This window comes from Pogoniulus pusillus, chromosome 28 (assembly GCF_015220805.1).
Source record: "Pogoniulus pusillus isolate bPogPus1 chromosome 28, bPogPus1.pri, whole genome shotgun sequence".
Lineage (NCBI taxonomy): Eukaryota > Metazoa > Chordata > Aves > Piciformes > Lybiidae > Pogoniulus > Pogoniulus pusillus.
In genome coordinates this window covers 6,794,547-6,821,777 of record NC_087291.1, presented here as the reverse complement: position 1 = coordinate 6,821,777, position 27,231 = coordinate 6,794,547, and the positions used below count along the sequence as shown (strand labels likewise).

Sequence of the window (27,231 nt, the reverse complement as noted above, 5' to 3'; positions counted from 1 at the left end):
TCCACACACTTTTATTATAAAGCAGAGTTGGCAAAGATCTTTTATCTTAGTGTTCCTATTCAGTTGCACTGGTCCAAACACGAAGGGTTAATAGAGAATTTGGAGAAATATATTTTACCATACCCTCAGTATAGAGATCTCTTGCTAGTGAGTACTCATGGAGAGCTCTCCAAATAGTCTCTCAGTTCTTTGAAGTGTAAAAGGAGCTTTTTCTCCTCCCTTCATGCAACCTCCTATTCTTTTCAGAGGCAAAGTTTTAAAAGAAAAACATTAAATATAGTCATTTGATCAAATGAAGGCTCCAGCACCTCTGAGTAGCACATACCTGGCAGAAGCCTTACCTGGTGCTTACCTGGTCCAGATGCTGGTGTTGGGTTCTTTCCATCTGCTTAACCTGCTTTTTCTTCAGTGAGCCTTGCATTTTCTTGAATTTGCTTGCTAGTCTGGAGTCTTAAGTGCAACCCTGTGAAAGAATGGACATGTTGGGAAGTTTTTGTCTGAGCTTTCCTGCTGTTGTTATTCCTGGTTTTCAGTCAGCCGCCACTTGGTATGTTTGTGTATTATTGCTACCTTTTTTCTTCAATGAAAACTTTACCTTTATTCATATACCCTTGTTAATGGTGATGCAGCATCATTTGTTTTCCTAAGGAATTAAGCTCAGTCCTGTCTGAATTGGGAGGCTATGACAAGAATGTAATCAGTTTGGCATCATTGCTTGCTTTTATGATTGAATCATATTTATGCTGCCTTTTTTCTGGTTGTTTTTATCCCACATTTTAGTTTTGTTTTTATATGAGCTAATTCTTTGTAATCCCTTGAACCTGCTTTTTTGCAGTGTTTCCTTGTTTTGCTTTAACTATGCCATTATCCTCATGTATCATTTGTGAGTTCCAGCTGTGTGCATAATACTGTGCAGAACATAAACTTTTCTGAAGAGGTTAAAGTCTAAGAAACCATTCTGGCTTCTCTTATTTTTCTTGTAATGGGTCAGGCAATAAGACCCAGTCAAATATTTAGAGGGAAGGAAAGATTGAAACCAGCAGTTTCTAAGACCTATAAGAGCCAAAAGGCAAATGTTAATGGGTTCTGTGAGGCTTCCAAGGACCTGCTGGTCCTTATGCTTGTGCTGAATTTGCAGAGGTTCCTTAAACACGTGTTCAGGAAATATGGGTGGCATTAGCACAACTGGAGTTTCTAAAGGCAAGATGTATCACTGACTAAATCTTTAAATCATGTTTGGCCCACTAAATACATTACAGCAGTGGAGCTGCTGATCTGTGGGGCTTTTCTCTTACAAGCTCATTTGAAAAGTACAGAATTCTTAACACATTTTGGAGACATTTTTCAAGAGGTTTCTAGTGTTTTACTGTACATATATCCATCCCCTGTCCTTTTTGTTGTTAATTCTTTCCCTTCAGTCCCTGTGAATTAAAATGAGCAAGAATGTATTTCTGATGGAGTTGCTTTGTTCCCAGTGAAAAGATTCTCACATGACATTAAGGGAGATGTGAATTGAGAAGTAACATCTCTTCGCTTGTCTTTGACTTCATTCCATTTCCTATCCATGTGCTACTTCTTGCTTTTGTGCTGCTTGTTGCTGAATCCCTTCTACCTCTGTGTCAATGTATAGCTTATCTTAATTGTGCCAGCTCTCCTCAGACACTTACATGGGCTTTCCCTTCACTCCTGAATCAAGCTTCTTGTCTTTGAGATTTTTTTTGCAGCTTAGCCTTATCTTATCTGAGCCCTCTGGTTTCTCTTTACAGTGTCAAGCATCACTTTCACTTTGCTAGCGTCTATACCATCAGCTAGTTTCTCTTTCCCAGGTCGAGATCTCTTTTTGTCCGGCACTGAAAATACCTTAATGTACCACATCTATTAAAAAAAATATGTGCACTCTGTTTTAAAATCTCTGCAGAAATCATACCTTTGTCTAATCCAATTTAGGAGCCACAGTTATCCCTCTCTAGAGTACTGTGTCACAATCTTAGCTACTCCCTTCCTCTTGCAGACTTCCTCGGTCCTTTCTGAGCATACAAGTTAAATGAAAAACATGCAAACAAAAAAGCAACCAGAGGAGTGCCACCAAACTGTCTCCATTTCTTGTAGTGTATTTGTTTGCTTGTGTGTTCTGTCTTCTTTTCATCTGTGTCTCTAGATTGTAAACACACTGTGTAAGAATTGTCTCTTATCTGTGTTTGTACAGTGCCAGGCTCAATGGGGTCCCGGTCCTGACTGGGACCTTTGGGCACCACCACAGTGTAAATGTCTGCTACTGATAATTATAATCTACCCACATCATGCAGATGTCTGAATTGTCTGAGAAATACAAACAGGGATCTTTACTAGCTTGGCAGAGAGCCATGAATTTTGGGTGCCAGTTTTCTTTGCCCCTGAATATATTATTTGGTTCTCTGCAAAACCTGGCGACACAAACCTCCTGCTCCTTGGAGAGCTTGGCTCTGTGGTGATGCTGTGATTAAAACATCATTAAACATGGGATACAGCAGGTCAGGTGAGGTCTCTGCAACTATGTGAGGTATTCTAAGTACTTGTCTGATGCTTTGTTGTTGCCTTCCTTTGTGTTTGTTTTTTCTTTCCTCCTCTGATTGACAAATGAATAAATTGAAACTAGGCAGGAACTGCCCTACTTTTAGAGGGGAGGAAACATCTCAGTAAATGGGCTGTAAATGAGGAAAGCTATAGTTGGATTGATAGGCTTAAATAGCGGCACCCTTGGTCAAGCAACAGCACCGGCAGACCAGCGAGAGGTGATGCAGCCTCTCCAGTCAGCAGGCTTTTCTCAGGTTAAATCATCCTCTCCACATCTTTGCCCTCTGACTGAATTTTTCAAATATTGGAGGCCAAACCCAACAGTTGGGTCAGATGCTCTGGCCTCAGTAGCTGCTTTGGAAGCAGTTTGCAGCTGGTCTGCAGAACCACATGCTCCAGTGGAATTACTTATTAGCAATGAAGAGTTTAGTTGCAACAATACCTGCTTGGCCATTTAGACATTCAGAGGGTAAAGCATAGCCAGTTGTACTCATTCTCAGCATGGTAGGCTACTTGGATGCTTCAGCCTGAAAACCACATGCATGTACTGACATACTTGAAAGGTTCCAGGCTGCTGGTATGCAGTGGTTGCTTCTCATTACATTGATCTTAATGGTGTCATTGCTATTTCATTCACTTGTGTCTTAATATTGCTTCAGCCCATCATCCCTCATTTTATCCTTGGTCTGTAAGATTTTTGGGGCATGAACTCAGCACTGGTCAGACCACACCTTGAGTACTGTGCCCAGTTCTGGGCCACTCAATTCAAGAAGGATGTTGAGGTGCTGGAACATGTCCAGAGAAGGGCAACAAAGCTGGTGAGGGGCCTGGAGCACAAATCCTATGAGGAGAGATTGAGGGAGCTGGGCCTGTTTAGCCTGGAGAAGAGGAGGCTCAGGGCTGATCTTATTACTGTCTACAACTACCTGAAGGGGCATTGTAGCCAGGTGGGGAGTGGCCTCTTCTCCCAGGCAACCAGCAATAGAACAAGGGGACACAGTCTCAAGTTGTGTCAGGGTAGGTATAGGCTGGATATTAGGAAGAAGTTCTTCACAGAGAGAGTGATTTCCCATTGGAATGGGCTGCCCAGGGAGGTGGTGGAGGCACCGTCCCTGGAGGTGTTCAAGGAAAGACTGGATGAGGCACTCAGTGCCATGGTCTGGTTGATTGGATAGGGCTGGGTGATAGGTTGGACTGGCTGATCTTGGAGGTCTCTTCCAACCTGGTTGATTCTATGATAACTATGATAAGACCTACTGACCTGGAGTGCTTTACCATGACAGAAAGCATACTACAGTGGTACTTTAAATAGCATCAGTCCTTCTGCACGTAGCTCTGAATGGTCTAGGTCAGCATGAACTTCATCTCATGAGACCTCAGCAACAAATTGTTGTCTGCATAATCTGTCCTTGAAGACTACAAGTTAAGGAAAACCTAATCGTCTAGTAGAGGAATGTAGCATTTAGTCATCAGACAACCTAGAAAACCGGGTCAGTTAGGTGTTGCATCATAGCAGACAGAATATGGTATTAATCAAGAAGGCACAGAGCGAAGTATGTTTCACAGACATTTGATTACATCCGTGGAGTTATCGTTAATCACTGGGTGCAGTCATGTGATGGAACATGATGGAGTCACCGGGGCTGAGCAGGGTACCGCCCAGCTGTGCAAATGTTAGCAGGGATGAGTCACGGTGTTAGCACCACCAGCCGTGCTGAGGGAGGGCAGCCAGCCTGGTCACTCGCAGCAGCTTGGCTAACACGTGGTGTTTTACTGAGCCACTGTGATGCTATCCGTCCAGGCCACGTACTCCCGGAGGGGTGGTATACAAATGCTAGCTGAGACCTCGTTATGGCCAGCAGCAGGCTCCTGCTGGAGCACAATGAAGATTCATAGAATCATAGAATCATAGAATCAACCAGGTTGGAAGAGACCTCCAAGATCATCCAGTCCAACCTAGCACCCAGCCCTAACCAATCAACTAGACCATGGCACTAAGTGCCTCAGCCAGGCTTTGCTTGAAGACCCCCAGGGACGGTGCCTCCACCACCTCCCTGGGCAGCCCATTCCAATGCCAATCACTCTCTCTGTGAAGAACTTCTTCCTAACATCCAGCCTATACCTACCCTGGCACAACTTGAGACTGTGTCCCCTTGTTCTATTGCTGGTTGCCTGGGAGAAGAGGCCACCCCCCACCTGGCTACAATGCCCCTTCAGGTAGTTGTAGACAGTAATAAGATCACCCCTGAGCCTCCTCTTCTCCAGGCTAAACAGGCCCAGCTCCCTCAGCCTCTACTCATAGGATTTGTGCTCCAGGCCCCTCACCAGCTTTGTTGCCCTTCTCTGGACATGTTCCAGCACCTCTTACATTTGGGGAAAACACTGCAGATAAAACATTTGCTAGTTCTCTGCCTTATTTGTCCTTTATTAGTGGGGTGTTTGCCCAGCAAGCCTAGACAGTTAGCAACACAGGTGCCAAGGAAGTAAAATCCCACCGTCAGCAGTGTTACCTGACAGGCTGCAAGCAGAAGAGTGACAAAGCTGGTGAGAGGCTTGGAACACAAGGCTGTGAGGAGAGGCTGAGGGAGCTGGGGGTGTGCAGCCTGCAGAAGAGGAGGTTCAGGGGAGACCTCCTTGCTGTCTACAACTACCTGAAGGGAGGCTGTAGCCAGGTGGGGTTGGTCTCTTCTGCCAGGCAACCAGCAACAGAACAAGGGGACACAGTCTCAAGTTGTGCCAAAGGAGGTCTAGGCTGGATGTGGGGAGGAAGTTGTTGCCAGAGAGAGTGATTGGCATTGGAATGGGCTGCCCAGGGAGGTGGTGGAGTTGCCATCCCTGGAGGTGTTGAAGCAAAGCCTGGATGGGGCTAGTTGATTGTCTAGGGCCAGGTGCTAGGTTGGCCTGGATAATCTTGGAGGTCTCTTCCAACCTGGTTGATTCTACGAATCCTCAGCACTTACAAAGAGAGAAGTGGAGTCAATGTGTCCAACATTAAAAACAACATTTATAAACTCTCAGTGACTTTCTTTGCTGCAGGATAGAAAGCAACAACAAAAGAGATCGTGTTATCCTTGGAAGGAGATGAAATATCTTAGACAAATAGAGTATCTCAGCCTGTATAGTTCTGTGCCACACACAATCCCTGAACTCTGTGCAAATAAGTGTGCATGAGGACACGGCAATTGGTGACCTGTATTCAGTGTGGAAGCAGTAGAAGTGTCCGTGGGTACTGCTCAATGTCAGCTTCCCCGATGGGAAGAGAAACCTGCTGTACTTTATGTAGCACTTCTGTTGGTGGCAGGAGCAGTGCAGACTTCTCAACACGGAAGGTGAACTTTGAAGCACAAGATTTCTCTGACTGCTCTGCTCCTCTTTGCAAAAACATAGTTGGGGACAGACTAACAGGAGAGTAACAAGGAAGAAAAACTGAAGTACTGAGGATTATTTTCCCTTTGGCTAAGTGTAACGCATATGCAGCCCCTCAAAACAACCCTGCATTAAAGGTGAAACTGGGGACAGCAAGGAAGCTTCCTTGCCATTTTAATACATACCAGTAATTCCCTTTTGCCCAAGTCCCATATTCCCAAACTCATTAAAGCAATTTTCAAAACTTTTTTGGCTCTGGAACACATAAGTTAAACTCAAACCTTGCAGTCTTTTGAGGATTGCTTGCACAAATTGCATAGGTCAGGCCAAAATAAGTTTCTGTCAAGTAGCCTAACACCTAAGCTTATTATGAAACTGGTGAGTTGTTCAAAGGGTCTGCATGTGGGACAGTCTTAGAATGAGTAAAGAGCAGGGGAGGCTCTTGTCCTGATACTTGTTTTGGTTTGTTCCCACTGAAAAACTCAAGTGGTATTTTTATTGAGTGCATGGCTCCTGTTAGCTAGTGCAGATCCCAAAGGATTTCTGCAAGCCAGTGCTTCCTGAGCCCTTCAGAGCTGCAGCAGGTGGGTAGATGCACACCTCAGTCTCATCTGAGGACAGACATGAGAGTGCACCAGCCCTTTCTCCTTCCTGGCTCTCTCCTCCCTGCCCGCTCTACTAGAAGGAAACCTAGGGTGCACCTCTGGCAGAGATTGAGGCACACTGTTCTGCTTCTTAGCTATCCCCAATGTGGGGATAGCTCAGTCCTTCCAGCTGGTCTTTGTTGTAAGAACTTTAAAGTATGAGATAGACAAGATCCATTTTATCTGCTTGTCTGCTGCTCTGCAGGGCTGAAGTTGCAATGAGCATGGGCCAGTAGGATTCTGCGTGGCTCACTCACAGCTTCTGGCAAACAACCTGATCGTTCTCTTCCTCACATTCAGCCTGGTATCTCCTCCAATTTTTTTTCCTTTTCAAAGGATCACTGAATCTGATTTTTGTGCCATTTTGATCCTGTCCTAATGATTGTCCTGTCCACACTCTCGATTGTCCTGGTTGTCCTGCCCACGCTCTTCTTGTGTGAATGAGAGTTACTACACGGAGCAGCTATGTTTTAAGTGGAGAGTAAGATAGGTCAGGGACTGTGCAATAAAAGTATGCTTTCTGTTCTCATTTTCCCTGCACCACATCTACTGCATTTACACCACCTCCACAGCTCCCCAGCCTTATCTTTGCACTGAGATGACCATAGGGTCTTCTCTTGCAGAAGCTGATTCATGCTCCCTCACAGCACTTCTTGCACCCTCTCAGAGGGTTACACCACATATTTGGGAGACACTGCCCTGAGTTTTTCTAGAGGAGTATGAAGATGTGAAGTACATCATATGATTCCATCAGCAGATAACAAGACAAGCATAGGAAGAGCTTCTTGCCTGTATCTGAGATATATTTATTGTTGGTTTGGGGTGTTGGGTTTTATGATTTTTCCTTTCAAGTAACTACTGTATGTGTCTAGGAGGATTTTAAAAACAACCTACAAAATACAGCCTTTTCCTCTCCATGGAGAACAGAGACAAAAGGATAGGTTCAGTCATGTGCAGCTGCTAAAGGGAAGCTGAGGGCAGAGGGATGAGAGAACAGGGGTGTCGAGGTACAAGGGATTGGGCAGGACAAGGACTTTGAGATGACATTTATTGGGACAGAAACGTTTCTGGGGGGGAGAGACTTGAAAAGTGAAGTGTTAAAGGACTGAGAGTCCAAGGATAGGAAACAGTGAGGAGTTTTAGGGAAGGGAATTATGTGGTTTGAGCTGTCAATGCAAGAGTATGAGACTTGTAGGTCAGATATAGGCACCTCTGCTTTGAGAGCCTGGATGTGGTGTCATCCATGTGGGATGTTTGTGAACATCATTGTTCACAACCTTTGTCTTGTTTGCTTTTTGTTAGTTAGATTGAAATGAAAGCTACAATGAAAGGAGAGATGTCTGCATTCCTAGTTGCCAGTATTGCGTTGGGGGATCAAGATGTAGAGCCTCATCATTTGCTGTGGCACAGTTTGGAACAAGTGGGAGAAATTACTATCTTCCCCCTCAGACAGCTCTGAGGTTATGATTCTGCTTCCCTAACCAGCCCAGCCCAGATTTGAGGCTTTGTGGATTTGTCACTGAATCAAAGGATACTTCTGCCAAGTCATCTTCAAGTGCCTTTCCATGCTCTCCCCTGCAGTCTCTTCAAGCTCCTGGACTATAATTCCTTCGCTCTGGTTCTTCTCATAACTTTAGGGGCATCTATTCTGCCATGTAAGCCATGAACTATCATCCAGAGCATCCTGTCTGTGAGAATCCAGTGTATTACCTTCTATTAGCATTGCTTGTTAAGGCCCTGGATATAAAAACTTAGATTGTTGCTTTTAGAAAAGACTATTTGTGTTTCCTCAAACTTGAAGCAATTTGTGCCTTCTTCAAAACTGAGGTGGGGGGGGGGGGGGAAGAGAATTAATTTAGCTAACTCCCAAGACCACATTCTTAAAGATTCTTTTCAAAGAGAAGTCTTAGCTTAGTTTAATCCACTAATTTCATGATTATTCTTCTTTGTGAGTGGACCTGCTTTCTCACATGCACTCTGTTCCCTGTGCTGCACTTAAGAGAAATCCTTTTAAGTCTTTTGAACTCCCTTTGCCAAAGTAACTCGCTCTGCTATTTCATAGTCCATACTTTTTGCCTTTACAGCTACTTAATCTGAGTCCAGTGTGGCTAATTTTCTTTCCTTTTTGCTGTTTTCTGTGCCCTGGTGACATGTTAGCTGATTAAATCAGGAATTTCACCTTGGAATTGTGGTCCTTTCCAACCATAGTGATTCATAGTGATTAGATGTTGTGCTGAGGGATTTGGTTTAGTCAAGGACTTGTCAGTGTGAAACTAATGATTGGACTCAATGATCCTGAAGGGCTTTTCCAATCTAAGAAATCCTGTGATTCTGGAATAAGTGCTTGGTAGGGTTTCACAGGAGAGAATATCAAGAGTGAGATGAACTACTCAGAGCAGTTTATTTACAGGTGATAAAATTACAAAATTAAGAGTGTTAAATTTTCTGTCATAGTCTTCTGTACTATCATCCAGATACTTTTGTTCCCAAGAGCCACATTGATAGCAACACACTTACATGGCATGCCAGGAGACATTCCTGCTTTGTTTGTAGAGATCTTTTGGTAGCCACTGTAAGATGCAGAGGTGCACAGACTGAGACTGGTCGTGGTGCTTGCATTTACATCCTGACAGATGAGCCACACTGTTGCTTTAACTGATAAATGCTAAGGGCAAGGCAAGGTCTTGAAAACTGCCTCTGCTCCTGATTTCTGCAGGAGAGGACAAATGCTGGATTGGCCTAGCTGTGCCTGCTTGTTTAGCAAAGGCTGGCATGGTAAGGCTTGTTTTGGTCTCCACAGCCCATGACAGCTTTCTCTCCTTTTCTCCTAGGCCTGTCCCAGGTTCTCTATCTTCACTACTGCACCTACACAACCGACAAAGACAGCCTATGCCCGCCTCTATGCCTGGCACCCTGCCCAACCCTACCATGCCTGGATCTTCTGCTGTACTCATGCCTGTAAGTTTTTTTGGGGTTTGGTGTGGTGTTTTTTTTTCAGGGGAAGGAGCTTGTCTTCTTTTTTTGATTCAGCCTATGTGAAGTGAAAGTCTGTTGGCTTGTCTAAAACGTCAAAGTGTAATGAGTTAAGGAAGCTGAACTTTTTTCACTGCTTCTTCTTGCACAAGAGTACTTCTGGTACAGTTAATGGCATGCTAATTAGTGTGAGTGATTAGAAATGGTTTACATGAGATTTCTGGTTCTCACACTTGGTCATGGAGATGAGATCAGTATATCTTGATGAAACAAAAAAGATTTTTCTGAAGTCAGACAAAACTGGAGATGTATGTAAGTTGTGCCAGTGAACTCTAAGTAGTCCTCTTGTTTGTGGGAGATAACCAGCTAACAAGAAAGCAATGTGACTTACCTTAACCTGCCTGGTGACTTGCATTTAGTTAGAATTTGTTCATGATTACTGTTCATCTGCCACTTATTTCTGCAGAGAATGAGAATATTTCCCATCTTCTGGGAGACAATGTGTACTTTGCAATTGTAGCTTCAAATTCTTAAGTGATTTTAACAAACCTTTCAGTATAAGACACTTGGGAAGCTTAGGGATGGAGTTGAGTAAGGATGGCATAGGGGAGACAGAGCTGAGAAAAGAGAAATTTCTGCTTCATTTCACAAGGTTCAGTTTGGAAGACAATCTGAGATCGGTTGACCACTGGAAGGAGGAAAGCACTGCTATTGTGGCTTTGCTGGATGGGGCAAGGGGGCCATTCCACAGGGCTGCAAAGATTCAAGTTTGCCTGCTATTTGAGCAGTCACTAATAAGTTATTCATTAGTAAGTTGTCAGTAAAGGTCTCCTGAAGTATTGACTAGAAAGTTCAACCAAAAAAACCCCACCAGACATGCTACTGTGGGCATATTTCTTTGGGCATGATTCTTAAGGAACCTGAAATGGAAAAAACATCCTGATTCACTGTAAGCTCAGGGGCTTCAGATGGCTGCCAGGGACCCCTTTGGGCAGCTCTGCTTGCAGACAAGCAGATGTGCTTTTGCTGAGAGCTCTGGAGATCTGAGCGTGGAGGCGAGACCAACCCTGTCAGCGCTGGCTGCCCCAGCTGCGTCTCCCATACTACAGCCCTCCCTGAAAGGGCTGCACAACAGATGCCACTGGGAACTCCTCCTGCCCCACAGAGAGTGGAAAGGGCCTTGGTAGAGGCAGCTTCTTCTGACCAGCAGGCAGTCCTCTCCCCTGGGCCCAGCAAGCTGTTCTTGATGGGTTCCTGAATAGTGGGAGTCAATACCTCACCACAGGGCTCAAAAAATAGCTCCCCTGCTTGGAAGAGCTCAGGAGGATCCAAGAGCTTCTTTCTTGTATGAGTCAAAGATTCAGGCAAAACCAAAGCAAGATACTCTGCTCTGCTTGAAAGAAGCACCTTACCCTACTTACCACCCTTGCCAGTCACTAGTGGTATAACAGGGCTTGTCTCATTTTAGGGAGTGCACTCCGGGAAGTTGTTTTATCCAGGCCTTGCTGCCATGAGGTTCTGTTTGCAAATGTTATCCTTCCCTCTCAGAGCAGTGAGTTGAGCTTGCAGAAGCGGCTTTGAGTAGCCAGGAGTAGTTCTGCTTTTTTTTCTCTCTTGCTATCTCAGCAGTACATGAAAGCTTTCCTTACAAACCATGGAAAACTCTCCTTGTTTGAGCAGTCTGAGAGAAGGCAAAAGAGCCAACTCATTTTCCCTCATACTCTAGATTGTAGATTTGTATTTATGTTTTTAACAAGCTAAGCAGGGCTACACTGACAGGGGAAGCCACAACTTTATACAGTGATGCTTTTAAAACCACTTAGCTCCGAGTGTTGTTATACTGAAAGGGAGAAAATCATGATGAAAAAGCACAAGCCTGGGTGGCTGCTACATTTGTTTAGTACAGGACCCTTTTCTTTGTGATGGGCTGTGGATTTTCAGGGCCGATGCTGATGAAGCACACACACACACACACATGCAATTCACTACACAGATTGTTATGTTTCCAGTCATGACTTGAAGAAATAAAGCTGAGTCCATTTAAATAGAAACCAAGCATAAACTGCAAATGTCTCTAGCTGTTTCCAAACACTTTTTTTTCTTTCTCTTTGAAAAGATGGAGCGACAAATGTCAATGAACTCCAACATCATGGGGATGCAGGGGCCGAACCTCAGTAATCCGTGTGCTTCACCTCAAGTCCCCCCAATGCATTCAGAAGCCAAAATGGTAAAAAAAAAAAAGAGAGAAAATAAAAATATTTGCTTTTCTTATATTGCTCTTGCACACTGGTTACCCAGACAGTGGGGGATGTAGCCAGACACTGCTTACTTCATTCTTAGTCATATGTTATGCTCTTTTTTAATACGCTGCGGTAAATTGCCTTTGTGTCTATGAACTTTCAAGATGTTCCTAGTCCTAACTGAACTCTTGGTGATAGGAAATTGAAGTGAAGTGTGGTCTGTACTGTGTTAAATAGGATTTTGGTGCAGATTAGTGGAATTGAAGTAAATGGTCTGTCTGGTTCTCTGATAGGGTTTGTGCTCCACAACTTGGCTTGAAGCAAATAGTTAATAAGGAGTGAAATATCAAGTGTCTGATGTGGAGGAAGTCTGTGTAGGGTTGGTTTTTTTCCAGATAGGTGCATGGTGTTTCAGGATAATGGCAGCAGCAAGAAAGCAAACTGAGCAATGTGTATAAACCTGGGCTATTTTATTTTGCTAGAGTGGAAGAAAGGTGTTGCTGTCAAAAAGTCAGAGTTCAGACAAAAGTAATTTAGTTATATGAGCCAAATGTCATAGTGCTTTTTGAAGTTGTTGTATGCATTACAAGATCAAGGCTTCTCATGCATATATGCTGGTGTAAGATGAATGTAGATAAACTAAACTACAGATGGGCATTGGTACATTTCCCCCAGCTTTACATGCGGTCTCATGGAGGTATTCAGCACTAATATCCCTGGAACCAAGTTCAGCAATGCAGAAGGAGTTAGGCTTTTTCAGTTTCAGAGCTGCCATTTGCTGACTAGTGGAAATAGGAGGACAGAAGCTTGCAGTTTAGCTCCGAGGGGTTTTATCCTCTGAAGATGCTTCATCATAGTGGAAACTAGGAGTAACTTCACTGAACTTCTTTCGGTGGCATTTCGCCAAGGTGAAATTGTCATGAGTGAGAGAATGAAATCAAGCAGACAAAGATTAAGCAACCACATGTTTTTATATATTTCTACTTTGCATGACTGGTACAGCGTTAAAGTTGTTGTCATCTATCCTGAGGCAAAGAAAAATATCTTCTTGTCTGTAGGTACGGTGCATGCAAGAGCCTGGGTTAAGAGCAGCAATATAGTCAAGCTTATTCTATCTCTGCTTTCTTCGATTTGATAGGTCATGCCTTCTCCTCACTGTCGGTCTGGGTTAGGCTGTTAACCCAACCTCTGTTAACACCCCGTCTAAAACCACACTCTGTAAACATGCAGCCAGTTGGCCAGAAGAAGAGGGATAGCCAAAAACCCTGGCTCCCCCAGCCAAGGAAAACCTGTGGTCAAGAGTTCTCTCTCTGCTGTACCACACAGTGACGGTGACATGCCAAATGGCAACAGCGTCTGCAGCAGACCTTGTTAAAAACTTTTTGGACTAGGCAAGTGTTTTTTAAACACAAGCATAGCTGAGCCAAGCTAAATACTCCTTGGCTGAATAAATCTGAAACTGGCATCTACTTTAGGGACTAAAGGTTCTGTAGTTTACTCTCCCCCCACACTGCCTGACTTCTTTTTTTTTTTTAACTGGAAATGTGGAGCTACTTAAGAACAAGATTAAATTATTGGTGCTTGTGGTGATAATTGTGTGCATTAATAGCTGAAACTGTACATTAATACAAATTACAAATGGCATTCAATAGCTCCAAGTGCAGGGTGCTGCACTTTGGCCACAACAACTCCATGCAGAGATACAGGCTGGGGTTGGAGTGGCTGGAGAGCAGCCAGACAGAGAGGGATCTGGGGGTGCTGATTGATACCCGCCTGAACATGAGCCAGCAGTGTGCCCAGGTGGCCAAGAGAGCCAGTGGCATCCTGGCCTGCATCAGCAATGGTGTGGTCAGCAGGAGCAGGGAGGTCATTCTGCCCCTGTACTCTGCACTGGTTAGACCACACCTTGAGTACTGTGTTCAGTTCTGGGCCCCCCAGTTTAGGAGGGACATTGAGATGCTTGAGTGTGTCTAGAGAAGGGCGACGAGGCTGGGGAGAGGCCTTGAGCACAGCCCTACGAGGAGAGGCTGAGGGAGCTGGGATTGGTTAGCCTGGAGAAGAGGAGGCTCAGGGGAGACCTTATTGCTGTCTACAACTACCTGAGGGGTGGTTGTGGCCAGGAGGAGGTTGCTCTCTTCTCTCAGGTGGCCAGCACCAGAACGAGAGGACACAGCCTCAGGCTATGCCAGGGGAAATTTAGGCTGGAGGTGAGGAGAAAGTTCTTCACTGAGAGAGTCATTGGACACTGGAATGGGCTGCCCGGGGAGGTGGTGGAGTCGCCGTCCCTGGAGCTGTTCAAGGCAGGATTGGACGTGGCACTTGGTGCCATGGTCTGGCCTTGAGCTCTGTGGTAAAGGGTTGGACTTAATGATCTGTGAGGTCTCTTCCAACCCTGATGATACTGTGATACTGTGATACTTCTTTGTAAAGTTTTGTCCCTCAACCTAATGTATTAAGGCACAGTTTTTCCAGACAGAAATTGCTATCAATTCCCAAACATAGTACAGGGAACAAGCAGTGTCTTTGCTTCTCAGGGGCTTTCTGCCACTCTTCCAGAGACGGAAAAAATATCTATATGCATTCACTTTGAAGAGTAAGAGATATAATTCAGATCTTCAAGAACGTTCTTCTTTTCAGACGCAGGGCATTTTTTGTGCTCTGTGTTCTAGTTTTATACTTCATTTCTCTATGAGCACACATCTAATGTAAAACCCTCTTTGCTTAGCCACTGCTTTGAGGAATACAAATCTATTACCAATGCTCTGCCTGAACATGAAGTGGAAAAAAAAATGTAGGAAACATTCAGAGCAAAATTATTTCTAACAGGTAAATTAATGAATTTTAAATCTCAATCAGTTGCATTACAGGCATGACTGGCCTTATTATTTATTGTTTCACTTTGCTTTGTGCTCCAAACCTGAGACTTTGCATACTCTGACAACTTCTTTTTAAGAAGACAAAAGTGAGAGTGCTTAGTACCTTACAGGATAGCATGCTGCAGTAGGAAGGTGTTTCAGATTTCCCCAGTCCCTGCTAATGGTGTTACTGCTGGTGCACTCAGTATGGTTTATGTTCTCTTTGTCTGGTCTCAGTAGGTAGGTCACAGAAGAATGTAGGTGTTGAAGTCTAGGCAGATTCATCTATGCTACTTGCAGCTGTAGTATCTGAACAAGTTTGGAGGACCACTGGCCAGATGGTCAGCCAACCAAATTTGTGGCAGATGGATCAGCATTTTCTTTGGGCCTACAAAAGACAATGTGTCCCCTAGATGTGAAACCCAGAAGCGAGACCAACTCCTTTGGCCTCATGAAAGTATGTACCTGAACAACGCAAGCATGCTTTGGTATGCAGGAGTCATAACACTATTTGGTGATGTGTGACAGCTTGTTCTTTAAAACAACTATGAACAAGTAGTATCAGTGTGGATGCTGTGATGTCAGTTTTTTTAGAGAAAGCAGGTTGATGGCAAAGGGTTCACACTCTTGGTTGGGTCATAGAATCATAGAATCAACCAAGCTGGAAGAGACCTCCAAGATAGTCAGTTTGGGAAATGGAAGCTGAGCATGTGATAAATGCACACAGTGTCTGATAGACAAGCACATCTAAAAACACAGGTAGAATATGTGTTGCCTTAATATTATGTTTCTATAATGAGCAATGTATTTATCTAGAAATATTTTTATCAGCTTCTATTACCTGACAGTCAGGTCACACTCTGCCACCCAAGATGCTCATTTCATCATTTGATTTTTTTTCAGGAGAATGCTCCTTCAAATACCAAAGTATTGTAAATGACATCCAAGGACTGTTTGAATTTGTCACAATGATCTGTTTCCCTCACAGCATCCCTCAATTAGGTTATCACCTAATGCTTTAAAACCAGCATAGTAAATGAATGAGAGAACTTCTAAATCAATGCTGCATTCTTCGTAGATTCAGAGCTGAGTGGATAAAACCTTTATGCAGCCCACCAAAAGCACACATTGATTTTGTCTTACAACATATTGCATTGGGAAGTGGATGAAGCATATAGCTCTAAGTGTAGATGGTACAAGTGTGCAGAACAGCACATGTAGCATATTAACATGTGGTTCAGTAGGCTGGCAATATCATGAACTTGCAGTTGTTGACTATCTCTTTGCCTTAATATGCTACTTACATACGATCTGATTTTGCATGTTCAGAGTATTCAAGGACTTATGACATAGAAGTACAACACTATGTGGATTACCAGAGTGTAAGATAAATTGTGTGAACCCAAATGCTGGAAGGCTGAGTGACAGCAGATCCTTTCAGTGGAGCTGATGCGTCTCTGTCTGATTTTTTGGGCATTGGTCTTTACCTATAGGGATTTATGACCTCTAAAAGGAGGTACAAAATTGGGCTGGCAATGAAAATATCTGAACTTAGAGATTGCAATTTTACTTGTAGCTTTTTTTCTTTTACCCTCTCCTTCTACCTCTTGCTGGATATGTAGCTTTATAACTACTTGGGCACAAGCCAACCTCATGAAGATCAACAAGACCAAGTGCAAAGTCTTGCATCTGGGTTGAAGCAATCCCAAGCACAAATCCAGGCTGGGCTGTGAGTTGCTGGAGTGCAGCCCTGAGGAGAGGGACTTGGGGGTGCTGCTGGAGGAGAAGCTCAACATGAGCCAGCAGTGTGCACTTGCAGCCCAGAGGGCCAACCAGAGTGAATAAATTGCTCAGGGAGGTGTTTGAGGCCCCATCCCTGGAGGTGTTTAAGGCCAGGGTGGATGAGGCAGTGGCCAGCCTGATCCAGGGTAGGGTGTTCCTGCCCATGGCAGGGAGTTTGGAACTACATGATCCTTGTGGTCCCTTCCAACCCTGACTGATTCTACGATTCTGTAACACTTAAATAAAATGTAGTATGTGTGACTTGGCCATGGCTGCCTTCTGGCAGAATCCATATAGTTCTTTAAAAAGAAAACAGATTATTTTCATATCAGAAGTACGTAGGATTGTGGACTAGTTTTATTTTGCCTTGTACTCATTACCAGGTTGAACAATAATAATGAGAAAGTTAATTTGAAAGTGTCTATCAGATGCAAGAGGGAGAAAATAACCAGAAAAGTAATAAACCAGTAATGAGGATGTTTCTAATTATAATGGTAAAATATCCATATTAACTGAACCTCATAATTTACCTAAGAATGCTGTGCAGCTTTGGCTGAGGAGAAGAGGTGAAAGAAAATGCAGGTAGTCAGTTGTCATCAGCACCAGTTTTTATTTGACTTAATGAGGGCCAAGGGTCCAGATGCTACTGGCGACTGTGAGGATCCAAGCATCGCTCAGCTCTGCATCCCAGTGGAAAGGCAGAACTGGCCATGGGGGTGCAGGTGCATTTTGTGTGGCTGTCAGACAGGCACTGCTTGCTTTCCCCAGAAACAAAGCCTATCAGCCAAGCAGGAGAGATGGAAGGCTTTCCTCAGGTGCAGACTTAGGTTTAGTTTGGATGGGGTCTTCTGCTGCTGCTTCTTGTTTCACAAATATGGCAATTTCTGTGCCTGAGACGTGTGATGGTGCAGCTGTTGCAAAGAGAGAAAGGACTCAAGCTGTTCAGATCCAGACTTCAGACCCAGTTTGATGCTTGGCTCCACCAGCCCTCAGATGCAGAAATAATAGCATTGCCCTAACAGCAGTGGCATTCTGGTGACCTTGGGAAGGACATCTGGATGAGTACCATCTCTGGGGCCCAGGTCTGTAAGGCTTCCATACTTGTTTCAAGCAGGAGACTGGCATAGTCAGTCCAGGCAGGATCAGAGCCACTCAAGCTCTGTGTTTAGCTATTTAACATTTAGATAATTTGATAAATATAATAGATGGTTTGAAGTCTGTGTTTTCCTGTTATCAAATCACTGAACAGAATTAGTTCTGTTCTGACTAAAACCAGGACACATATCAAGGTGACTGGGGAAGGAGTCACTTTAGTGAAGCTGCACACATTGCTTCAGAGCCAGCAGGCTTTTTCTTCACACGGGTTCTAAACAACTTGAGCAGAAAGAAAGAAATATGCCACGTCTCTGCAGAGCTTTCAACAGCAATTGCTCATCTCGTCCTTCACAATAAAGTAGTGAAAGCAGCGTTTAAAAGAAAACGAAAGTGCAAAGTGAAGCCTTCCAACAGAGAAAAGACCAAAAAAAAGGAGTTGTGAGATTTTTTTTCTGTATTGGTAACTAAGAAATGTTTCCAAGGAAAAGGACTGCTAAAGAGTTAAAACACATGGTGCTTCTGCAACCACGGACAGAACGCACTGTTCTGAAATTGTATCTCCTGTTGTCTTTGTGCTTATGTTTTAAAGACCCCAACCTTTCAGTGTGCTCCTGATCTGTGCTTTAAAATCCTCCCCAGGCAGCAGCTTTGCCTGCAGACAGCATGCCTTGGCGTGGGTTAAGCTGTTGTCATGATGGGTGAAGCTTTGTTTTTGTTTGTGGAAACAGGACCTGGTACCCATCGTACCTAAATGCTGGAGTGTGAACTAGACTGGGTAGGGACTGGTCCTGCCTAAGCTGTGGCTGGCTGGGTAGCTGCACTGGGGAAGCAGCCCTATTCACTTACTCATAGCTGCTGCAAGGACGTGTTGAATATTTGATCCCGCTCCTCCCGAGTGCATACAGACTGCGCTGCAGACACAAGTTGTGTCAATTCCTTGCATTTTTCACTCTTGGTGTCACTTTATCCTGTGGTGATCTTATCACCACTATTTCCCTAGAAGAACTTGGACTTTGTGTTATTTTGCTTGCCTTGGTTCAGCTCTGCGTTAAAATGACCTCTCTTTCTCCTCCACCCACCGGCCCTCACCCTTTCTTGTTCCCTCTGTTTCTCCACCACCCTCTCTCTCCTCAGAGGATTTACCATCTCTAGATTTGTTTCTCTTTCTCCTTTTCTCTCCAGTGTCCACCCTGATTTTGTAACCATAGCAATAATTGAAATACAATCCTAACATTTGCTTGCTGTAGCTATCTAGGCCGACACGTGAACTTCTGGCTTGTGTGTGTTGCAACGTTTTGAAACCGAAATGAGATGCATCTGCACACATGGAGGTGACTTGTTTGCTGCTGAGCCCTCTCTTCCAGAAAGAAACGGTTTTGTTCGTGCCATGCTGTGTGTGTGTCACTTCGAGCTGCTGCAAGTAAAAGCAAGTCCTTGTGGCAACAGCCAGGGAAAAGGGAAACTATGAAAACAAACCCGAGGTTGCGTTACAGGGAAGTTCTGCTTTGCATAGATAGGGTTCAGTCTTTTCCTTGGAATATGTGCAGCTTTCACTTTCCAAGACGTTTGCAGAAGCCATGGATAATGGCAGTTGTTTTGCACTTCACGCCGCTGCACATGAAGCCTTGGGATGTATGAAAGTGTCTCATGACAGGTGACAGGGCTTTAGGGCAGAGGGGATGGTGTTACACACTTTACCCAGCTCCATATTTTAACCACCAAGGACACAAGAGCTGGAAGCAGAAGTCTTACAGCAGTAAATCTCTTCTTTATGGACAGGCTTAAAAAGCAGCGTCTTCCAAAACCTGTGCAGTGGCTAATGAAGCAGTTTATTAATTATGATAGAGTTCCTGTGAGATAAATAATTGCAGGCTGTTGAACTGTGAGAAAAGTGAAGTGACTCACTAGAGGCCACACAGTTTGTCAGTGGAAAAGCTGAAACAAGCACAGAAGAATTTCTGGTTGCCACTTCCAGAAAGCACAAATTCTGTCTGAGTAGAATTTATGTCTATGGGTTTTTTTAAAGTTTATATTCATTCTTAATTCTTATTTTACCAACACGATTCTTGAAAGAGAGTGGATTTTTAGGACTAGTGAAAGAATGGATAAACCTCCTGAATAATAACAGAGGGTGCAGGCTCCAATTCAGGCTTCAAATCCAAACGAAGGTGACGGTTTGTGTTTGGATTTAGTGCCCCTGAAATTCACTGAACTTTACTGATGAGAATGACAAAAATGAACTGATCTTCTGAGACTTCTGTCAGCCGAGATGATGGAAGCCTTGTGACATCAGCTTCCCTGGCACTGTGGCTTTCACTGAAATCTCAGGAGAGCACTTACTTTCACACAATGTCAACCGTATCCAAACTAGGGCTAACAAGTACCCCTGTAGAGCTCCCTCTAAGATCACAGGCATACTTGAAATACTGCTGCAAGCTGTGTTCACTCTGAGGAAATGCTCGCAGCATTTCTTGTTTCTTCTGTCAGATATAGCCAGTGACACTTTTTAGCTGTGGGAGAGTTAAATACTGTCTTCCAGATGTTCATTAGTGCAATTTCTTTTATTTATGGTCAGGGAATTATCAAGGAGGCAATTTAAAAACTGGGACAGGCTGGATCTCCCACTCTGGAAACACTCAGGCAGCAAACTTTGCTCTGCTTGTGGTTTTTGTTAGCAAATTGCTGGCCAATAATGTTTATCTGAGATTTCAGAGCACAAAACATTATGAACAGTCTTCCCAAGCGTGCTCTCTAGGCAGACTGCATGGGATGCAAAGTAGCTGGTTACGTCCTCTGTGCTTTGTGTCCTCCCTTTACTAGTATTATTGCCCACCAGACCTGACTCCCCAGGGCACATGAGCAGTCTTTGCTTGCTCACGTGTGGAGGACTGATTGCAATTTCTCTGGAAATGTAGGCACTCTGAGTTACTCTGCTTTAGATAGTTTACCACACCTAAAGTGACTTACATTAGAGAAGCGACAGAATAATACTTAATATAACTGTAGTAAGTTCCCATTAGTATTAGACGTAGAGAGAGTGTGGACTTGGAACAGCTAAAGATGAACTTTAAATATTGGACTAAAATACTGTCAGGCTTTTAGGAATATAATTTAATTTGTGCAAATCCTCCCTCTTCTAGTCATGGATGTGCTGTTTCTTCTTCCTTTTTTTTATATATACTGAATATATACTGAATTTTATATATATATATATATATATGTATATATATATGCTCTGAAACCAACTCGTTACCATATTGCAAACGTTCCTAAAATCTTATTTCAAGATAGCATCACGTTTTTTATTTAGCAACAGTAGTAATGTCAAACTGCTTTGGTTTAGGATTGTTACCTTCATTATATTACATTTTCATTCACAAAAGCTTGGTGTTGCAAAAATAAAATAAAACCAAGAGAAAAGAAAGCTTTTGTAAAATAGAAAAATAGCAGCCAGGATTCCTGGAACTTTGTCTTCCAGTTTACTGGAAATGATTTAAAGCAAAATAGCCTCCTTCTCCCTCACTCTCACTCTCCTCCTCCCCTTCATGCTCACCTTCCCTCTTCCCCTTCCCTTCCCTCTCCCCCTTCCCTCCCTTCCCTCTCCCCCTTCCCTTCCCCCTCCCTCTCCCCCTCACCCTCTCCCTCCTCCTCTCCCTCTCCCTCTCTCTGTCTCTCTCCCCTTCTCTCTCCCTGTCTCTCTCCCCCTCCCTCTCCCTCTCCATCTCCGTCTTCCACCTACCCCCCTCTCTCCCCTCCCTCCCCCTCTTCTTCCCCGTCTCCCTCCCCCTCCCTTTCCCCGTCCCTCTCCTCTCCCTCCTCCCCCTCCTGCTCTCCCTCCCCCTCCCTTTCTCCCTTCTTTCCCCCTTCCTTCCTTTCTCCTTTCTTTCCCCCTCCCTTTCTCCTTTCTTTCCCCCTTCCTTCCTTTCTCCTTTCTTTCCCCCTTCCTTCCTTTCTCCTTTCTTTCCCCCTCCCTTTCTCCTTTCTTTCCCCCTCCCTTTCCCCTTCCTTTCACCCTCCCTTTCCCTCTCCATTCCCCCCTCATCTCCCTCTCCCCTCCCTCCCATCTCCCTCTCCCTCTATCTCTACCTCTACCGCTCTCTCTCCTCCAGTTTTCCAAAGTAAGTATTCAAAACCCAATCAAGACTCATGAGCAGCTTAAAATAGAATTTCACACTCCTATGGCTTGAAAGAAACAGAGGCAACATTTCCAATCTAGTCTGCTCTATATCTGGGTAAAGTCATTGACTTCAAAGGAATTGTATGGGTTCTACATCAAGTGAGGACTTAATTTATACTTCTGAATCTCAGACTTTTCCTTTAAGCAAACTCTGGCCCTTTCCCAGTTTGATACAGCCAGATAAGCATTTTGTTGGCTTTGCTTTTTGGTTTAAATGTTATGCTTTTATTTAGAATGCAGTACACATTTGCCTCTTCTTATACATATATATATATATATATCTTATATGAGATTTTCTGACTTGATATTTCAGCCCTGCCTTCTACAGGCGTTCCTTACATAACATTTCAAGTTAAATTATTTTCCCTAAGACCCAAAATAATATGAATTGATTCATCACACCAAGCAATCACCAGGAATGTTTTGATTCTCCTGTATCAGTCAGTGACAGGTAGTGGTACCTGTCCCTAATGATTCGTAATGAAAAATTGCCTGCTGTTCCTTTGAAACTGATGGAAAATTCATGATGTTATATTTAGACTACATTGTTCTGGAATGTTTAAATTAGACTGAAAGCCACCTCTCTGCTGTGATGGTTTGGGTGTTCCCCGCCCCCCCACACACTTTGGAAATCACCCAGACTAGACTCAGCCAGCTCTGGAAATTGAATGAAGCTTATATTTACAGCTCAGCACAATATACAAGCAGATAGTTACAGTAGATACAGTAACAGACAGAAATATACAAAGTAAAAGGCAATACAGAAACACAACAGCCCTCCCAGAAACCTGAGTCCCCAGGAGTGGCTCCCAAACACCCCTTCACCTTCCCCCTACCCCTCTCAACCTTACCCCAGTGCCAAGGAAGAATGGAGGTTCGGCCAGGGGGTTAGGAAGCAAAGTGGATTAATCAGAGAAACAGAGGTTAGAGAGAGAGATGCAGCTCAGAGCTCCCCAGCAGGAGTAGTGCCTTATCTATGTTTTGATTATTCTTCTTGTATCTCTCAGTAAGCCTCTGAGTGAAGTAGACATCACCCTTGTTTCCCTTTCACAGCCTGTAATCTAGTTCTTCTCACCAAAACGTTCTAGCCAGCTTCAAACTAGCACATCTGCAAGCATAGAATACATTTTTAGTTTCCCATCTGGAAACACATATAAAGTCCAGGGCTGTTTTCAAGTCACAAGAAATATTGTTATGTTTTTATGATGGTATTTCAGTTCACACCCCTACTAATACGAAAAGTTTACTAGTGGCATATCCTCAATACTGCCCTCCAATGCCAAGGTTACACATGAAGTGCAAGGGGACCTTGCAAATGTTTAAACTGTTATTAAAGCCCAAAGCCCAAAATAGACTTTACTAGACCTGTACAAATTATTTTAAATTATGTAAATATTTTTAATATGTCTGGCTTCTGACAGAACACCACTATACACCAAAGTATGACATTTGCCTTACTCTGCCAACTTTTTGCCCTTTTTTTTCCTTTCCCTTCCCCAAATACCTAGCATCATTACTGGATCTGACTAAAGTCTGCTTTATGTGCTGCTGGTGGTTCAGGAGAAATAGATGTAAAGACTGTGATCCCTGACTGTTAACAGAGGCTCTTTAGCATGAGTTTAAGCATGAACTTTATTTTATATAGCAGCCAGGAGATAGCCAGGATGAGGGTGGGGAAAGAGCTGAGCTCCTCTCCATCTGATGGACATGTGCAGCTGCTCTGAAGCTGGTGTTGGTGCGCAGCGTGTGTGTGTCTGTGTCAGAGCGAAAACTATGCATGTGGGGTTTTGTAACAGATATTGCTCTAACTTCATCTTCTAGGAATCCTCTTAAATTAAAAAATGCTGCCAAAACATTAATATCTGGATGTGTACAAAAGCTGGACTCTCGGAGTACTCCACTTAAACAAGAGGCAGTGGTAGGCAATAGTAACAGCTAACAACCTGAAGAGTTCCAGCTTCCTTGGTCAGATGTCTGCAAGTGCACTTTTATGCATGTGGGCTTTTTGTTCTGTTTTGCTGTGATTCTGGTGGGCTTCTTTCCTCCTTTATTCCTTGCACTTTTACTGTGCAAGAAATAATCTTACCTATGCCTATTTGGCTAACTTTGTCCACCTATTTATTTGAGCGTTGCTTTGTCTTTTGTTAAGAAACCACTTCTGAAATACTTTAGAATGTTGAAAAACACTGAAAAAATGCTATCCAAAAATCCACTTCCTTCCATTGAGGTTGACTACCATTAGCACAAAGGACTGAAAATTTGTTCTGCTCTATCAATTTGCAGAGACATGTCAGTCTTATAAATTACATTAGTGGTGGATTAGTTTGATTGGTAACTTGATCCAAGAAATGTTTGGGTTAGTTGCATAAAGAGATCCCAGAGTTGATCTAGGGCTGATGGAAAAACTGGTACCTAACTGGATAACTACTGAGAATTAAAATAGGAATTAATTGCTCTTTGGGATTGCCCAAGGATACCCAAATCCTTCATTTCAGAAAACATGGTAGCTTGATCCCATTTAAAGCATTCTAGAAAGTAAACTTTCGCTTTCTACTACACTTCAAATCCAAGATGTGCTTCTGCTAGGACTTAGTAAAACTGGTATATATGACACTAGTTTAATACTGCCCACAAAAACTTAAATGCCAGAGCTGTGACTTGTAGTACCCATCCACCAGGTGCTTTCCTCCTAGAGGAGGAGCTGTGCTAACTCTAGGGCTCCTGACCACCATGACCTGGGCAATGACCAAGTTGGATGAAGTAGCTCTAAAATTCCTCACTTTGCTGTTTCCCATCTCTGGCTTGTCCCCTCCACAGAGAAAACAGCAGATGATGAATATGCATTTCTTTGGAGCATCTAAGATCTCTCTGCAGAGATTTTTAAGGCCCTGAGCAGAAGTGAAGCTCTTTTGAGTTACATATGTGAAGGGAATAATAAGCAACTAGGATTAAGAGCTGGATATCTTTAACCAGAGCTGCTGTAGATCGTGCTGAGGACTATGTTTTCTAGAGTGACTTTCTTCCAGAAACACACTGCTAGCCTCCTGCCTGTTACAGGACAGGAGAAATAGTGCTGTGCACATGGCTGGGAAATGGCATCTGCCTGAAGCTGTGGGCTTCCTGCAGTTTGGTCTCTGTCCCTTGTTCCCCGGTGAGATGTTCTATCGCAAGTGACGGACTGAGATCCGTGCACAAATAATGGTCACAGCACCTATGCTAGGAGCTGTCCTGCAGGAGCCTGGGCAGAAAGCAATGAAAGGAGCCCACCAGGCTCCATCCAGGCCCCAGCTGCTTCCAGTGTCAATAGCATTATGCCGTGTCCTGTGAGGAGAAGTCTGCAGTCCTGGTGCTCAGAAGGTAGCAGCTTGTGTACTGTCTCTGTGAGGCATAAAGCAGGACCCTTTCCTCCCCAGCCCAGTGTTTGTAGAATCATAGAATCATAGAATCATAGAATCAACCAGGTTGGAAGAGACCTCCAGGATCATCCAGTCCAACCTATCACCCATCCCTAATCAATCAACTAGACCATGGCACTAAGTAAAATACTAGGAGAGCCCAGTTCTCTCCAGAAGACATCTCTAAGTGTTGGCAGAGTTTAGGCATGTTGCTTTCTGTGGAAGCAGATGCAGGAAAGACAGCAGTGCATCTGTGTGTCTGTGACTGCTCTGCTTCTTTGAAGGAGAAAACCACCCAAGACACACCCCCAGATCCCTCACTTCTGTTTACCCATTACTAACATTACACCCAGTAGGTAATGCTAGCATGGTGTCAGTGAACACTATACCTGCCCACTTGAATCTCTATGTAGCATTTGATGTATCTCACATAGTAAATTATGTACTTGAAGGAGCACTAACAATAGCTGAGATTTTTGAGGCAAGAGGAGTCACATTACCAGAAGCATCAAAAAGGCTGATTAAAATTAAATCGTAGCAGACAGCAGTTGTGTTACAAAAGAAGGCTCAATTACAGCCAAGTCACTTTCTTTGCTAACCTCTGACTTATTTATTTCTCCTGTATGCTGCAGTCTGCATACTCCTTCTGGTTGTAATGAGCATTAATTGATTAGCTGAATCTATGAAGAGCTTGAGCACTCGTAAGTACTATCCCAGTGGGTACACAACTAAATAGTTTATGAGGTAATTAGTATTTTAATGCCTTTTCTAATGAGCCTTTTCAGTAATGAAATCTCATGAGAACATTATTGGTTCATATGTATTTCTTCAGACACAACAGAAGGTAAGCTAATGCTATTAAGAGATTTTAAAGCTGGTTTATAAAATGGGTTTTAGTAACTCATTTTTGAAGACTTGCCTTGGTTCATTTTTGTTTAAAAAAAGGCAGCTTATTTTTTCTCCCTCATTGCTCTGCCTCTTGCACTCCTCTCTCCTGACAGAATTCTTACACTATACTGCAATTTCAAGTAATTGGGCTAATTTCTGAGCCTGCTACCTGATCTCCTAAGCTCAGCTGTAAGTAAATAATACCATAGTGTCTGAGAGTGTTGTTTCAGATGTGTTCTCATCCTGGGGAAAAGGAAAAGAACAACAACTCAGTGCCTGGCTGCACAGTGCCTTGGATTTATGACTCTGTCAAGTTTGAGAGAATGACCAACCTCTGCAAAGAGTTTCAATGTCAAATTGAGCTCCATTCTGGTGGCATGAGAGTAGTACAGAGCTTGCAACTGTACTTCCTCCTGCAGATTCATTAGATGTACCCTGTTCTACCTAGGTTTAATACATAGTGGGAAGGACAAGTCCTGTGCCTTGCCCTTTATTTCTCTCAGCTTTAAATGACTTTGCTGCAAAGCGTTTTTCAGTGTGTGAATGGTTTGTTTTATTGTTGGCCTTGGGGATGGAACCTGGGGGTTGTTTAGTCTGGAGAAGAGGAGGCTGATAGGGGACCTTATTGCCCTCTACAACTACCTAAAAGGAGGTTGTAGTAAGGTTGGAGCTGATCTCTCCTCCTGAATTACTAATGATAGGACAAGAGGAAATGGCCTCAAGTTGTGGCAGAGGAAGTTTAGATTGGATGTTGGGAGGAAGTTCTTTACTGAGTGCCTGGTCAGGCACTGGAACAGGCTGCCCAGGGAGGTGGTGGAGTTGCCATCCCTGAAGGTGTTTAAAAGGAGAGTGGATGTGGTGCTTGAGGCTATGGTCTAGTGATAAGGATGCTGGGATGAAGGTTGGACTGGATGATGCTGGTGCTCCTTTCCAACCACAGTGATTTATAGTGATTAGATGTTGTGCTGAGGGATTTGGTTTAGTCAAGGACTTGTCAGTGTGAAACTAATGATTGGACTCGATGAGCTTGAAGGGCTTTTCCAATCTAAGAAATACTGTGGTCATACTTTTGTTTTGCTCTTTGTGTGTTGCAAGTTAGCAGCATCTTTTATGTTCTCATCTCTTAGGGCTCACTTCTTCCAGCTGGGAAACGTAGGCTTGCCCTGGGTGGGACTTTGACAGCAATTTAAGAGCAGATAGCAATGCTGTGAAACAGCCTGGGCCAAAGACCAAAGCATGTATGTTTTGGAAACCTCTTTTGTA

The 27,231-nt window shown here is 43.7% G+C and overlaps 1 protein-coding gene across 5 annotated transcripts in view; it reads left to right on the top strand.

Moving 5' to 3' along the window:
* The window catches only part of CREB5 (cAMP responsive element binding protein 5), a 298,766-nt gene that overhangs the window by 202,380 nt on the left and 69,155 nt on the right, over positions 1 to 27,231 (top strand). For 4 of the 5 annotated variants that reach the window (XM_064167110.1, XM_064167111.1, XM_064167114.1 and 1 more), the window contains 2 exons: positions 9,395 to 9,521; positions 11,653 to 11,763. In XM_064167110.1, coding sequence (XP_064023180.1) covers positions 9,395 to 9,521; positions 11,653 to 11,763 — 238 coding nt within the window. The remainder of the gene's footprint in view (positions 1 to 9,394; positions 9,522 to 11,652; positions 11,764 to 27,231) is intronic. The other variant, XM_064167112.1, reaches the window with a different exon arrangement.